Raw genomic sequence first — 15510 nt, 5'->3', positions numbered from 1 at the left:
GAGACATGTTAATTAGAGATTGAGAAGGATTTATTGTTTCCTTTTCCTTATCTTTATGTTGTCTATATATACATGGTCTATGTATATTTTAGATGTGACTTTTGGAAGAAAGAAAAAAGGAATATATTTTCTCTCTCTAGAATATTAGGGTTAGTATTCTCATCCAATGGAGGCTCCCACAAGTCTAATTTTCCAAGGTCATTTATGGAGGCTTATGGGTGATTCCTAAAGGTAAAACCATTACAAAAAAGATGGAGATCCAAGGAAAAGGCAGTTAGGAAAGGGATCTACAATAAGTGAGAACATTCACTTTGGAGGAGAGATTTAAGGTTTACTAAAACTTTGATGTAAGTATTCAATCTATTAATTGAATGATACATTATATTTTATTTTTGCATAAAATTTGTCTCTATGTGATAAATCAAAATCTATGTATGAAAATCTCTCAGAAATTTTTTAAAAACTTGCATGTTTCCCAACAAGGATAATATGATTGCCCATGCTTTGGCTTCTTTATTGAATGCTGATATGGATGCCGATTCAGTTCTTAGTTCCATGTCGTCATCACTGCTTCGCATTGTGGAGGTGGATGCTGCTGTTAGAGTTTTTGTGGGGCTTTGTCTTTATTGTGTTATGGGTTGTTGGGTTGTTGTTTGAGTTGTTGTTTGAGTTGTTGTTGCTGCTGTTGTCAAAAAAACATAAAAAATAAATAAATAAAGAAATGAATGGTATTATATCCCCATAGGACATACCACATATTCAGTGTGTCCTCTGCATTGGGCTAATTAGAATGCCAGCGCACCGAATACCTCATGAGGGGATCCGAATTGGCAAGGTTGATGGGCTTAATATGATGCTGATGTGGACTCCACGTCATATTTGACAGTGAGGCAGCCAAGTAGACTCGGTCCAGGAGATCGGCTTCTGGTTTCGGTTTAAATATCACAGCCCTATTAAAATTTGTCACCTCAGTCTTCACTCTCCCTCACCGGAAAAGCACGCCTCTCACTAAAACTGAGCGTCCTCCAATAGGTAGCAGAGGAAAGCGAGGTCATCTTTTTCCCTCTCTTACTTCATGTATTCAGTGATTCATTCTAGATTTCTGTATATATGTACATTTATTCAGTAATTCATTCTAGATTTCCTTTTCTTATATATATATATATATATATATATATATATAATTTTGTGTTTGATCGAAATTTAGGACGTTTCTTGATAGCATTACTCTTTACTGGTAACCTATAACCTCGTCCTAATCGGATCATTGTCCTGTACCCAATGTTGGATTTTCTTTTCCCTATCCAGTGTTGGAATTTGTGTGCGCATGATATATACAGCTTTGTTTTTCACTAATTGTTAGAATAATCTTATTTGTGGGTTTTGCTCAGTCCTTAATAATCAATCCAATATATATTCCATACATTATTTTTGCATGGAATGGACACCATTATGCTGTTGTCTCTCTTAAGAGCATGCATAAATTCCAAGTCACTGAAACAAGGCAAGCTCATTCACCAGAAAGTAGTCACTTTGGGTTTACAAAATAACATTTCTTTGTGCAAAAGTGTCATCAATCTCTACTTCTCTTGCCACTCATTTGAATCTGCAAAACTAGTTTTCCAAACTATTGACAACCCCTTAGACATTTCTTTGTGGAATGGCCTTGCAGCAGCTTACACCAGTAACTGCATGTTCATTGAAGCTCTTGAGCTCTTTGAGAGGTTGCTACACTTTCCTTATCTTAAACCGGATAGCTATACATTCCCAAGTGTTCTAAAGGCATGTAGTGGCTTGGGCAGAGTTGATTATGGCAAAATGATCCATACCCATGTGATCAAAAGTGGGTTTTTCTCGGATGTCGTTGTTACGAGCTCTTTACTCAGGATGTATGCTAGGTGTAATGTTTTTGGTTCTGCAGTACAGTTGTTTGATGAAATGCCTGAAAGAGATGTGGCTTGCTGGAATACTTTAATTTCTTCTTATTATCAAAATGGACAGTGTGAGAAGGCTCTGGAATTGTTTGAAAAAATGAAGGGCTTTGGGTTCGAGCCTGATTCAGTGACGCTAACAACCGCTATATCTTCCTGTACAAGGCTTTTGGATTTTGAAAGAGGGAAGGGGATTCACAAAGAATTGGTGAGAAGTGGATTTGCTTTGGATGGTTTCATTAGCACTGCTCTTGTGGACATGTATGGAAAATGTGGTTGTTTAGAGATGGCCAAGGAGCTTTTTGAGAAAATCCCAAGAAAGAGTTTGGTTTCTTGGAATTCCTTGATATCAGGCTACAGTTCCATAGGTGATGTGAATTCATGCATTGAGCTTTTCCGGAGGATGAATGCAGAAGGAATTAAATCCACTTCGACAACTTTAAGTAGCTTATTAATGGCTTCTTCTAGATCAGCCAAACTGCAGCATGGAAAATTTATCCATGGGCATATTATAAGAAACCATCTAGAAGCTGATCTTTTCATCAATAGCTCACTTGTTGATCTATACTTCAAATGTGGAAGAGTTCAGTTAGCTGAAATTGTCTTTGGGAAGATGCCAAAGACAAATGTAGTGGCTTGGAATGTAATGATTTCTGGGTATGTGTCAGTAGGTTGTTACTTTGAGGCTCTTGGCATCTTCACTGGCATGAAACAAGCTGGCATAAAACCAGATGCCATCACATTCACTAGTATCTTAGCAGCTTGTTCACAACTAGCAGCCTTAGAACAGGGTAAGGAGATTCACAAGTGTATCACTGAAAGTAAGTTGGAACCCAATGAAATAGTTATGGGGGCTCTCCTGGACATGTATGCTAAATGTGGTGCTGTGGATGAAGCTCTTAGTGTGTTTAATAAATTACCAGAGAGAGACATTGTGTCGTGGACTTCAATGATCATGGCTTATGGGTCTCATGGCCAAGCTTTTGAAGCTTTGCAACTTTTTAATAAACTGCAAAGATCCAATATGAAACTTGACAGAATTACATTTCTTGCGGTAATGTCTGCATGTAGCCATGCAGGATTAGTTGATGAGGGCTGTTATTATTTCAATTTAATGACTACTGATTATGGAATCAAACCTACAATTGAAGACTACTCATGCTTGATGGATCTTCTTGGACGTGCTGGGAGACTGCATGAAGCATATGAGATTCTCCAAAAAAACCCAGACATTAAAGAGAATGGTGAATTGTTAAGCACATTATTTTCTGCTTGCCATATGCATGGGGAATCGGAATTAGGGGGGGAAATTGCAAGATTTCTTATTGAGAAGGATCCTGATGATCCATCATCTTACATAATTCTAGCTAACATGTATGCTTCCATGAAGAAATGGGATGACGCTCTCAAAGTGAGATTGAAGATGAAAGACCTTGGATTGAAAAAGAACCCTGGGTGTAGCTGGATTGAAGTTAACAAGAGGATTCAAACTTTTCTTGTGGAAGATAAATCACACCCAGAAGCAGAGATGGTATATGAATGTTTATCATTTCTTGCCAGTCACATGGAGAAGGACGAACTGCTGTCATGTTAGAATTACAGCATGAGTATTTTCAATCCAGAAGCACCTACATTGATATAAATTGGTCATAAATTCCAATCTCAAAAGATTTGACTTTAAGTGTTACAAATTCTAATGAGGCCGACCCCATTCTTTTGGGATAAAAGGTAAGGATGATGATGATCAAATGTTATAAATTCTCATCAGATAATGCAACTGGGTCAGCATAACAAAGCTTCAGAAGCCAAATAGATACAATTAAAAGCTTTAGGCTAGCAATACTTACAGCCCTCTCGATACGGAACCAAAGAAGAGTGATTCTGAAATCTTCTTGGCTTCATGAAGTGACATTATGCAACCGGCTCTTTCTCAGATTATATTTGTATGACAGGGACCCAATAACACCAGTACTCATTGATGGATCTGTGCTGAAGAATTGCTCAATTTAGTGGATTGAATCAAAGAATGGGGAATTCCATTTGAAGTCAATAGTCCCAAAACATACACTAGAAGTTCTCCCTTGAATTCTCCATTTGGCAACAGTGACAGCTTGCTGAAATCAGAAGGTACGTGCTACTACTCTGTATACACACAGTTCTTGACACAATGTATGTATATATGCACAAACACACAGAATTCTATAACACCAGCAAATAAGATAATTTTTGTTAATTCAGGATGGTGATCAACTTCTCCTTCATAGTGATATTACATGAAAGCTCCCCGAAAAAATGGTCTAAAATAAGGGATTTGTAAATGTGACATTATATGCTGCTCCCCAAGAGTTTCTTCCTTCAATCTGCCAATGCTCTCTTCATTCTTTATCATCTGGAGGCTCAAATGTTGTACATTGTCACGTGAAGGAGAAGATATTGGGTGAGCCAGGCATATCACAACATTGGTATGCCCATCCAATGAAATAGCTACTATATCAGTTTGTTGAGAGCAGTTTTTATAAGTAGGTGGGACAAATTTCAGTGAATTCCATTTTCATTGGGTGGGCATACCCTGAATTCCATTTCCATAGCCACATGAAGGCTTTAGGAATGGATACTTTTAGTGTAAGCCAATCAAGTTTTGTTAGCTCATCAAACCAAGGTTCTGACCGTGTCCAAAGCTAAATTGGCTGACCTGGGCCCAGCACTCAAAGACTGGCCCAGAAACTTGGCCTGATATTATTTAGATACCGGCCTGAAATTGCGGTCCTATTACTTGATCGAATGCACAACTCACGGCCCAAATGTCTGACCCAATTTCGGCCCTCGCTCAAAATTTTGAAAAGAATTTTATTGAAGCAATTGCAATGACTGAACCGGAGCATGGAAGTAATGTTGTTTCTTGCAAAAATATTGGTATTCGTAGTTGTCCTTTCAATTATTTTGTTTTCAGTATCAATATAAAACTGACACGTTTCTGTTTTGATACTCTTTAGCATGCGGCACGCACTATAGTTTTTTCACAGCCCCATATAAATGGAAAGAATCAAGGGGTCCATGCTTTTATAGTCCAGATCAGAGATACAAATGGCGACGTCTGTCCAACCATATCTATAGCTGATTGTGTTCATAAGATTGGCTCAAATGGTGTTGACAATGGTCAAATCTGGTAAAAGTATAGTTGTTGGATTTCATCTAAGTCAATAACTGTTGTCATAAAATTTTCCTGGTGCTGCATGTGTAAGAGAGATGAGAAGATTTTTGATCACCTTTTGTTGCATTGTCCAGTGGCTTGGGATTGCTGGAGCTTATTGCTGGGCTTATTTGGGGTGTCGTGGGTTATGCCTCACTCCTCGCAAGGACTGATTGAGGCTTGGAGAGGGTGTATAGTGGTTGCCCAAGCTCGTGATTTTTGGAGCGCAGCGCCCTTGTGTGTTTGCTGGTGCTTATGGCTTGAGCGTAATAGGAGATCTTTTGAGGGAGCGGAGTCTTCAATTGGGGTGCTGAAGTTCTCTATTCTTAGCTCTCTTTTTTGTTGGGTTCTTGGGAGAAATTGTAAATCAATGGGGGGAATAGTTGATTTTTTGGACTCTTTAGGGGCCCCTATTAGGCCTTGTTTAACTTTTGTGGGATGCGTTCCCCGTTTGAATGCTTTCTAGTACATCTTTACTTATCAAAAAAAAAAAAAAAAAAAAATTTCTCCTGATTGGATGAAAGAAAGAATGAAGTGTATGCTTTGCCAATATGTATTTTCCGGATTTGTCAATGTCTTGGTCCCTAGAGAGAATTTATTGAATTCAGTAGCTGATGTTTCTGCTGATGGGCAATATCTTGGCACAATAAAGGACCCAGATCAGGTGATTATTTTTCAGATGAGTAATGTCTTCTCTTTCTCTCTCTCATTCTTGATGAGAATATTTCAAATTACTCTCTCTTTCTGTTGGATCCTCTATGTGTTTATATATGTATATGTCCTTGGATAGGTAATGTGTTAATGGCATATACATTACTTCTAAAAAATAGTCACAACCCCACAGAGTAAATTATTTGCAGTTGTGAACAAATGGAAATAGTTTAGCTGCTAAAGTTCTTTCTTCTCAATCATAATTCTGAATTTACTGTAACGTATGCATATGTTAATTCTCTCTCTCTCTCTCTCTATATATATATATAATGCTAATAGCCTCCCATAAAGGTAACAATGGCGTTGTTTCGATGCAGGGTGTATAGGGGCGCTTATGTAAGGTTAACGGCTATCCCAGTTGTCCTCTCCCAAATGTACCAATCTACATGTTGTAATCCCATGCCGCTCTCCCAAATGTACCAACCCACTTATCATGTTCACCATTGAAATCCTCATTCGACCTCTACTACTAGTTTTCTTTGAAGCTGTTAGCATGAACACCGATTTGAAATAGCCCACACAGCCACACTGCAGCATTGAAGATCATCCTGCATACCTGATCCGTTTGAGAGTTATTCTTAAAGACATTGGCACCCCACTTTACTAGCTGATCAAAGGAAGAGACTGGTTAAATTCCATCCAATGCCATCCCTGATAGTCGTCATCCATACCTCTTGAGCTAAAGGACATCGCCTAAAAAAGATGATTAACCGAGTCAGAATCTATAAAACAAATGTGGCAAGCATGGTGGTGACAGCAGCTCTAGGTGTTCCTTTACTCCAAACCAGTGTGGTCCAAGGAACTTTAGGATGGCAGATTCCGAGTTTTGTCCCAAGCTGACCTGAATGTACATCTACCATGCTTCCTCACCTGGAGTGATAGTAACAGCTTGTATGACAAATATAATCAGGAGCGGCTGAAGGTCGCCGGGTCTGATCCAAGAATTTCGCTGAATAGTTGCCCAAGGAAGAGGCCACTCCTTGTCTAATGAGAAAATCATTATTGAGCCATTGCGCACCCTACATTCAAGTTCAACGCGCTGCAATACTTGACTCCTTGTATACAACAGCTGCTTCCAAGAGGAGAGTGAGAAGGCTTCAATACAGAATTCCAAATGGCACACTTGGAAGCATACTTTCTGTTGCACCAACCAATCCAAATCCTATCCTTGGATTGAAGGAAGTCCCATAGCAGAAGGCATTTAGCAGTGTTATCATTTCCTCTAAACTTCCTAAGACCAACGCCACCTTCAGATTTAGGAAGAGAAACTGCAGACCATTTGATAAGATGAAGTTTCCTTGCAGTTTCCCTACTGCCCAAAGGAAACTCTTCATCTTGCTTCCCAAAGTTGCAGGAACAGAAGCAGAAAGGGAGAAATCAGCACACCAATAATAAAGAAATGAGTTCAGAATTGATTTCACTAACTCCATCCTACATTCCTACCAGCCAAAGACAACTTCATTGAATGCCAATTAGATTGGTTAACAAGAACTGGAAGACCTAATATGAAGAAGTTTGGACAAAGAACTCAGAAGTCGAATGATTTAGAGACGAAGATCTTTCTGTTAGGGAATGACGGGTGATACGCTTGTTTGTTCAAAATTCCTTGAAAGATCGTACAACAAGAAAGAAAGAACCCTATCTATGAATTACCTAACTGTACTACCCTCACAACAAGCAATTAGTTTAGATCTTTAGAGAAAGGTGTAAATAAAAAGATCTAAACTAATTTGCATACTTGATCCCATGAAACTGTATTTGCATACTTGATCTTTTATTGTTGTAATGCTAAAACTATACTTTAGATCTTTAGAGAAAGGTGTAAATAAAAAGAAATTATGAGGGAGTAAAGGTGTTAGAGTTGGAAGTAATTAGTTTTGATTTCTAGGGCCTATTTAGAGTTGATGAAATAATAAAGTCAAATTTGTCCAAGTTATAGACACAAATGCTTTTTATATATATAATATTTTGTGCAATTGGGTCATCTGAGTTATGGATTTACCTTTATTGTGACTCATCTCATGAGTTTTGCTGCTAACTACTTGAAAATAATTTATACTTACCAAAAAATAAAAAATAAAACTACTTGAAAATAATTTATGTGAAGAGGACACCTGAATCAAACAAAACAATCCATGTATTTTCAAGTGCATTCAAGGCTACTTTAACCTGGCATAATATGAGAACTCTTCAGGTCCTATTAACTAAAATTATAGGTGTGGAGTTGATTATATTCCTAGTAAGCAGCTTCACTGACTTCCTACAATTTATATACCAGGAATGTCTATGTTGCGAAGCTTGTGGAGGACAAGGTCTGAAGACTGAAAATCGTATTGGTCACGTGCAAGGTGAATAAGATGTGCAGTCCACTTTTGAGGGGACAACAACGTATTTAGAATCTCATGCAACAGGTATTTGGGTCATTAATATGTGAAAAGGTTTTTCTAGTAGCGTGGCACATAGTTGTTGACGTAGTTGTTTAAGGCTCAAGGTGCACTACGGTGCCAAAGGCCTTTTGGAGCCTAAGTGCAAGGCGCAGTATAAGGCACGAGCCTGATCGAAGCAAGGCACGTGTATATAATATTACATATTTAAACATATATTATTATTATAAATTCATAATCAAGCAGTAATTGCAGTTAATGTAAGTAGTAAATCATAAATTTATGAATTTTGTCAAATATTTCATAAGGTTAAACAATACGACATATGATGTAGGACTTTTTAATTTAGTTGTTATCAAGTAAAAAATAAAATGTTATGGATAAATGATTAAAAAAATATAAGGCACGCCTTTTTTGAGCCTGGAGCCTACTAAAAAGCGTGAGCGGCTTTATGTGAGCCTGATTGAAGGGGCCTAGCCTGTAGTAGGTTGAGGCGATCTAGCTGAGCCTTGACGAGCCTGGGGCTTTTTTGGAGCCTAGGCGCGCCTTTAACAACTGTGGTTGTTGAGATGAAGATTACGTTGTAACAATGGTGCAATTTATTACGAAAAAGTTCCCTGTTTGAACCATTCAGATAAACCTTTTAACTTCTGGATGATTTTAAATAGAATGCTATTGTTGCAATCAAAGTATCAGTCTACTCAATTTATCTTTATGAAATTTAGATCTGGATGCATGGGAATTTACTCTTCAGGTTAGCAAGGCACTTTTAGCGGAGTATGTTGCAGCCAAGAAGAGAAACATGCCATTTAAAGGGTTTGGATTAGACCACATGAACAAATCTTCCCGTCATCCTATCTCAGCTGACAAGTTCTATCCACGGGAGCATTCAGTTCCAGGTAATAAATTTTAGCTTTATTCATTTTTATAGTATTAAACAAACCCTACAAATCTGGAATATTGACTCCTAGAATACCATCCGTATAAATCAGGGATATTAGCTAGTAGAATATACATTCTAATTACATGACATATATACAGTTGTAATACACGTTTTCTTCCTATCTAGTGAGCTGTAAAATCTGCACAACATATCCATACCATAATTACTGATTCTAACACTCCCTCTCAAGCTGGTGAGTGGATATTTTCCATTCCCAGCTTGCTAATAATAGACTGAAATGCAGAACCACTCAATCCTTTAGTTAACACATCTGCAAGTTGACCCTCGGTTGACACATATGGTGTACAAATTAGTCCGCTATCCAACTTCTCCTTTATAAAATGTCTGTCTACTTCCTCATGCTTGGTGCGGTCATGTTGCACAGGGTTATGTGCAATATAAATTGCTGATTTGTTATCACAATATAGCTTCATAGGTCCTTCCCATGCAATCTTCAGATCTTCCAAAATTATTTTCAACCATAGAAGCTCACAAGCTCCTAATGCCATAGCTCTGAACTCAGCTTCTGCAATTGACCTTGCAACTACATTCTGCTTCTTGCTTCTCCATGTTACAAGGTTTCCTCCGAGGAATGTACAATAGCCTGAAGTTGATCTTCTGTCATCAATTGATCCGGCATTCAGTTTCAGGTAATAAATTTTAGCTTTATTCATTTTTATAGTATTCACGTTGAAATAAGTAGGAAGTTCTAATCATTTGTCTGGGTCAGACTGATATATTCTGCCTTAGAGAGCTAAATCTGTTAGACTCGTTTTGCTGCTGAAGTTTAACAATACCAAGCACAGGGAGAAAGCAAAGAATATGCATTCATTCTGGTTAGGTTTCCTTAATTTAATTGCACTCCTGCACTCCTCTGTCAATATGTTAATTTTACTTCGACACCATAGGAAATAGAAAACAAAAAAACATTAGCTTTACCAAACGACCCCTTAATTTGTTCTTTTGCTTTTGCAGCAGAGTTATTATCTTGCTGAAGACTTGGGGAACGCCTTTTCAGAACAAGCAATTTTGCAGGCCTTTCTGCTGGCCCATTGAAGGTAAAATCTAAGAAGCTCTTTCCTTTAAAATTTACTTACATTGGCAATTATCATAAGAATTATTTTCTGTACTTTTGAGCGAATCGTTTAGTTGAAAATGGAAGAAGACCTTGACTAGAGAAGCACAACATCAAAAAATAGAACAAGCTGATCTAGATTTGGAGGGAGATTTGCGACAGGGTTACAAGAGATATTCATATATACATATATATATATAGGAATCTCACTTTCAGGAGTAAGCTATGATGCTTTGTCAGCAGTTAATTGACATTGGAGTGATAAGCATGCTAAAACTATGCGAAACATAGTATAAAAACACAAATGAAGATTGTTCTTGTTAGTGGTTTATTAAGCGTCTTCATTTTCTTGTTCAGGAAATGACTGTCCGGAATTTGTGCGATTAGGATTATTTTTCTAATCAATGGTTTAATAATTAATAGTATGCCTGTCCTTCGTGCAGAAAATATTCTACTTAATTATGCGAGCATCAGTTTGGAAGAAGATGCTGCATTCCTCGAAAGCCAAAAAATAATAATCAGTTTGGAACAATGTTGACTGATTATTATTTTTTGGTTGGTGACAAGTGGATATTGATACAATTATGTACTGACTAGACTAGACTGTGCTATGATCAATTTAGTAGTATATATGAAGTTCTTAATTTTTTTTTTTTTTTTGGTTGAACGGAGGTGGAGAAGGGGGGGTTAATACATAACAATGGGAATGACAATGACTGGTTTGGTAGCTTTGTGTATGGTTCATAAGCCCATATAGCATGACAATGACAATGGGAACCATGCGACAATATACACTTTTTTTGTGGTTCATATTGGTATTGCTCAAACAGTAAAGCCCTAAAAGCCAATCACATCTTACTGAGAATTCATCAAATATGTAATTTTTCTAAATTTTTTAATTTATTTTTTTATAAATAAAAATAAAATAACCGCATTAAATAAGTGGCAGAAGGCAAGATTTGAAAATTTTGAAACAAGTTTAATCCATAACACTTGCTTGTAATCCTGTTTAGTTGAAGTTGCTAGATCTGCGGGTTTGAATTTGAATTCCAATTGAACAAATAATGTGTGAATGTGTCTTGTTTACCCCCCAAAAAAAAAAAAAAAATACAATTAGCAAGTGGCTATAGTTAGACTTATCCTATGTTGAATTCATCAAATTTAACCAAGTGGCATCCCTTAATGGTCTGTTTGGCAACCGAAAAGGTTTTGCGTTTCTATTTTCATCCAGAATAGAAATAACGTTTTTGTTGTGGAGTGTGTTCAATAGTGACCGAAAGCAGGTTTAGTAACGCATATAATTTGTGGCAAGAATTTTGTTGTTGGTCCTAGTGTTTGTTCAGAAAGTATTCAAAGACAATTTGGTATGTTGTGCATTGGCAAGCTGATATATCCTTGCAAAGGCTTACATTCATTAAGTCTATGTGATCAAGGGCAGTTTGGTATTTCTCAATGTACATCTCATGATGTTAAGATCATTGGTAAAGGATCATTGTCTGGAGGGTTTATCTAAGAAGCTACTACAACTACTAAAGCTTAGTGTTTGATTTAAATTCGGTTTCAGCACGTGGTTTGCTCAGTCTTTCTCAGGGGCTTTTCAGTCCTTATACATATATTCTGGTATTCATATTACATTTTCCTGAGAAGCTACATTGTTCATCTGAGCTTATTTTCTCAATATGACAGTCCAATTACATGCATGTTCTGCTACAACAACATTCTTTTACTGGTCTGTCAAATAGTATTTGCAGGGGCATTATTGTAATTCTGTGTATAGCTACAAAATGATGACACGTGCTATATGGTCCTGGAGTGAAAAACTGCATATGGTATCTGACAAATGTTTACGTCGAGGTTGAGGTCGAGTCCATCAAGTGGGGCATGTAAAATAACATGCCAAAAATTTATGGATAAATTATTTTTGTTAAATTTTAATATTTTTTTTCTTCATAAAAATTTACCAACCAAACACCAAAATTTTTTTTTTAAAAAATATTTTACGTCCAAACAAACAGAGCCGTGGCAATCAAAATAAAGTTCAATGTTGGTCAAAATTGAGGGTATAGAATAGCATAGCAGCTTAGAAACAGATTGATTAAGATGGCTTTGGCTAATATATATATATATAGAGAGAAGCACTGAGCTACTTGAGGCTCAGGCTCACATTTTTGGAACCAAACATTCAACTTCATAAGCTCTGCATCACTGAAATGCGCAATTCAACTTGGCATACCAGATATCATCCACAACCATGGCCAACCTATGCCTCTCTCTATGTTGCTCGCCGCGCTACTGATCAACCCCACAAAAGCCCACTGCATCTATCGCCTAATGCGCATTCTTGTTGATTCATTCCCGTTTCTTTGTTCAACGAAAAGTTGCCGGAAGAGATGAACAAGAAGAAGTTGAGTATCTGCTCACACCTGCTTCCCGGCGCTTCTCGTAAAGGACCATCCCATGAGTTTGTCACCATTTTTGCTAGCCATGCTCGATCCGACTGTAACAATTCCATGGCACTTTATGAGCACTTGGTTCCAAAATGAGGATCAAACCCCATTTTACACGGTTAATGGGAGGACATTTTGGGACCATGGTGGCCACGAGCCGGTGCTGAACAATTTTTTCAATGAAGCCATGGCTAGTGATGCCCAGTTGGTGGCTGGTTTGTTGGTTAAAGAGTGTAAGGGTACTCCAAAATAAACATCGAGGGTTATGGGTTTGGTGAAACAATATACCTTGTTGAAAAATGTTAAACATCACTAATTATTTGGTGAAACAATATACCTTGTTGAAAGATGTTTCAAAGGATTGACAAGAGACTACATGTGATCGGTGGTTGACAATAACATACTCTAAGAGGCATTACATTAGTATTTGTTGACAACAAAAAATAAAAATAAAAAATGTGTATTTGCATTATTTAAGATTTTATTCCGATTAAAGTTTGTATCCCAAGTGAAAGCTATTATGCTTAACCTTCAGTTTTATTAGACAAAATCTAAGAGTATATTAAAGAACAGACAAAGAAAAGAAAAAAAAAGAGCTTTTAAAAATAGAAAAAGAAAAAAGAAAGCATCTTAGACCATAAAGATATATCAACTAAAGAACAGGAAAATAGAATTACGATGAAAAGTTTAGTTTATTTTCTGGAGTATTTGGTGAATTTAACAAAAATAATCATTTAGAGAATTTTCTGTTTGAAAATCCCAGCAATAATATTACCAAAAAAAATTATGCATATGCAAGTTAGTCGAAGCCCAAATATTTCAATCCTTTTAAGTCTAGCTTTTCAGTTTAAAGAGTTCAGAATTTTTTTTAAAAAGTTTTTTTGGTGAATTAATAAAAATAATCATTTGGAAAAAATTTCATTTGCAAACGAGGAATGTTTTTGCCAAAAAATTATGTACATGCACAGTGGCGGAGTCACATTCAGTGTATAATGCCTCACAAAATTTTTAAGAATCAAAATTAAAAAAAAAAAAATTCCTGTCTTTTGCTATTTATTATTTTGATTCAGAATTTTTATCCCATTATTTTTAATGGTTGGTCCCCTGTAGTAAATTCATGACTCTGTCACTTCATAATGCAAGTTTATTGACCCCCCTCCCATGGAGCTGAAACAATTGTGATTTTAACGAGTACTTGTTTTAGCTTACTATATATCTTTTGTTTTTTGTCATATATATTATATTATTTATTAAAAAAAATATTGAAAAAAAATTCCAATTATATAGAAAATTATATTAATTTTCTAAAAAGAATTATTTTCCCTATATTTTCAATATTATTATTATTGGACTTGTTTTTAGCTAAATTTAAAACGATTGACATTAAATTGAAAAGCAGGCATGATTTCGCTAATTAAGAATAAATTCGAAAGTATATATATAAAGAGAATTTGTGAATTTGGTCACAATGAGAGAGTATATATATACCTAGAATTATTTGATATGCTATGGGAAATTGACTAGCTGATCTGACATGTAAATACTCACAGATTTTTTTTTTTTTTTTTTTTTTTTTTTTTTTCACATCTGGTTCACAATTCATGCAAATTTCACTCAGTAAAATAATAAATTTACTTAAATACAATATGCATGGTAAATACCAGTCATGTCTCATCCATGTGTAAAGAGTATATTAATAAAATGAAACTTATTTTGGAATGAAGTAAAAAAAAAAAAAAATTATATTTTAATTATTACAATTCATAATTTGATATTATTTTTTTATTTTCATATTATTCTAATTAAATGGGTGAAATATGGAAGGAAACTAAAGGGCTTATTATTGTGTGCGAAATCAGGAGTGAAACAGATCTTTTCAACTCTTTATTCCGATCAAATTTACTTGTAGATTTTCAATTTATCTAGCATAAACTCAGTTGTTAGTAATATCCTTTTGTTTTATATTATCTTCCCAAAAGTTGACCGTTTGATATGGTATCAAAAAGTGATTTTGTAAAAAATACTGAAGTTAATTCCCATTTTTTTTTATAAAAATTATATTTATAGGTTTTTATTAAACTATTTATAATTACGAATTTATGATTATTGAAGATGATTTGTAAGGCTCCATTTGGTAGACATAAATAAGCAAGAAAATAAATGAATAATGATAAAAAAAGAAGTAAAGTGATTGAAAAGAAAAGTTATTTTGCAGCATGTATTTATTTATTTATTTTTTTGTATAGAAAATAGAAGAGTACCAAAAACCTTTTTTCTTTTGGTAAATTAATTCATTAAAAAGAAAAATGGGAACTGTACAAAAGAGGGACTAAAGCCCACGGCCCACAGGCAACAACCCAGGAAGGCTACAAGCAGCCCAGCCTAGGGACAAAAAACAAAGCTGTTGCAGTAGCAACTAAATGCAAAAACATATAGTTGCAGCAACAACGAAACTCAAAACCCTCATTGATCTCCGTGGAAAACTAAACTAGGAAGACTCCATGTAGCAGCAATGGACCTTGCTTACTTCGAATCCTTCAGCTTGTAGGACATGAGACGATTCCTCACATTAGTGTGAATCAATTTTGTGACTGAAGCAGTGGAAGCCATTTGGTTCATGATATGTCGCCTATTTCTCTCACTCCAAATGAAATACACTGAGGTTGTAAGACATAATTTGAACACATATGCCTCCGGAGCCTTGGTACCATCCTTCCATATTGACACAATCCAATTAACGATCTCATATAAGTTGTTATCTCCAACATAAATACCACAGAGGTGTTAGAAAAAGATCCATATCTCGGAAGCAAATTTGCACTTGAAGAA

The 15510-nt window shown here is 35.9% G+C and overlaps 1 protein-coding gene and 1 pseudogene across 2 annotated transcripts; both read left to right on the top strand.

The window, feature by feature from the left end:
- The first annotated feature begins 1207 nt into the window (after window positions 1-1207).
- Window positions 1208-7761, top strand: LOC132306331 (pentatricopeptide repeat-containing protein At5g27110-like). Of its 2 annotated transcripts, XM_059803682.1 has the most exons (4): window positions 1208-4058; window positions 4925-5097; window positions 5217-5785; window positions 6150-7761. In XM_059803682.1, the coding sequence occupies exon 1, from the start codon at window positions 1441-1443 to the stop codon at window positions 3523-3525; it is 2085 nt and encodes a 694-aa protein (XP_059659665.1). In that variant the 5' UTR covers window positions 1208-1440; the 3' UTR covers window positions 3526-4058; window positions 4925-5097; window positions 5217-5785; window positions 6150-7761. The 2 variants fall into 2 exon arrangements, with proteins under 2 accessions (XP_059659665.1, XP_059659664.1); XM_059803681.1 differs by lacking the exon at window positions 6150-7761 and having other exon boundaries at window positions 5217-5873.
- A 4260-nt stretch (window positions 7762-12021) lies between these two features.
- Window positions 12022-12934, top strand: LOC132309185 (probable O-methyltransferase 3; annotated as a pseudogene).
- Window positions 12935-15510: the final 2576 nt, after the last annotated feature.

Source organism: Cornus florida, unplaced genomic scaffold (genome assembly GCF_030987335.1).
Source record: "Cornus florida cultivar Cherokee Brave unplaced genomic scaffold, ASM3098733v1 CherokeeBrave_3.0.0_Hap2_Chr05, whole genome shotgun sequence".
Taxonomy (NCBI): Eukaryota; Viridiplantae; Streptophyta; class Magnoliopsida; order Cornales; family Cornaceae; genus Cornus; species Cornus florida.
This window is presented reverse-complemented; position numbering and strand designations above follow the sequence as displayed.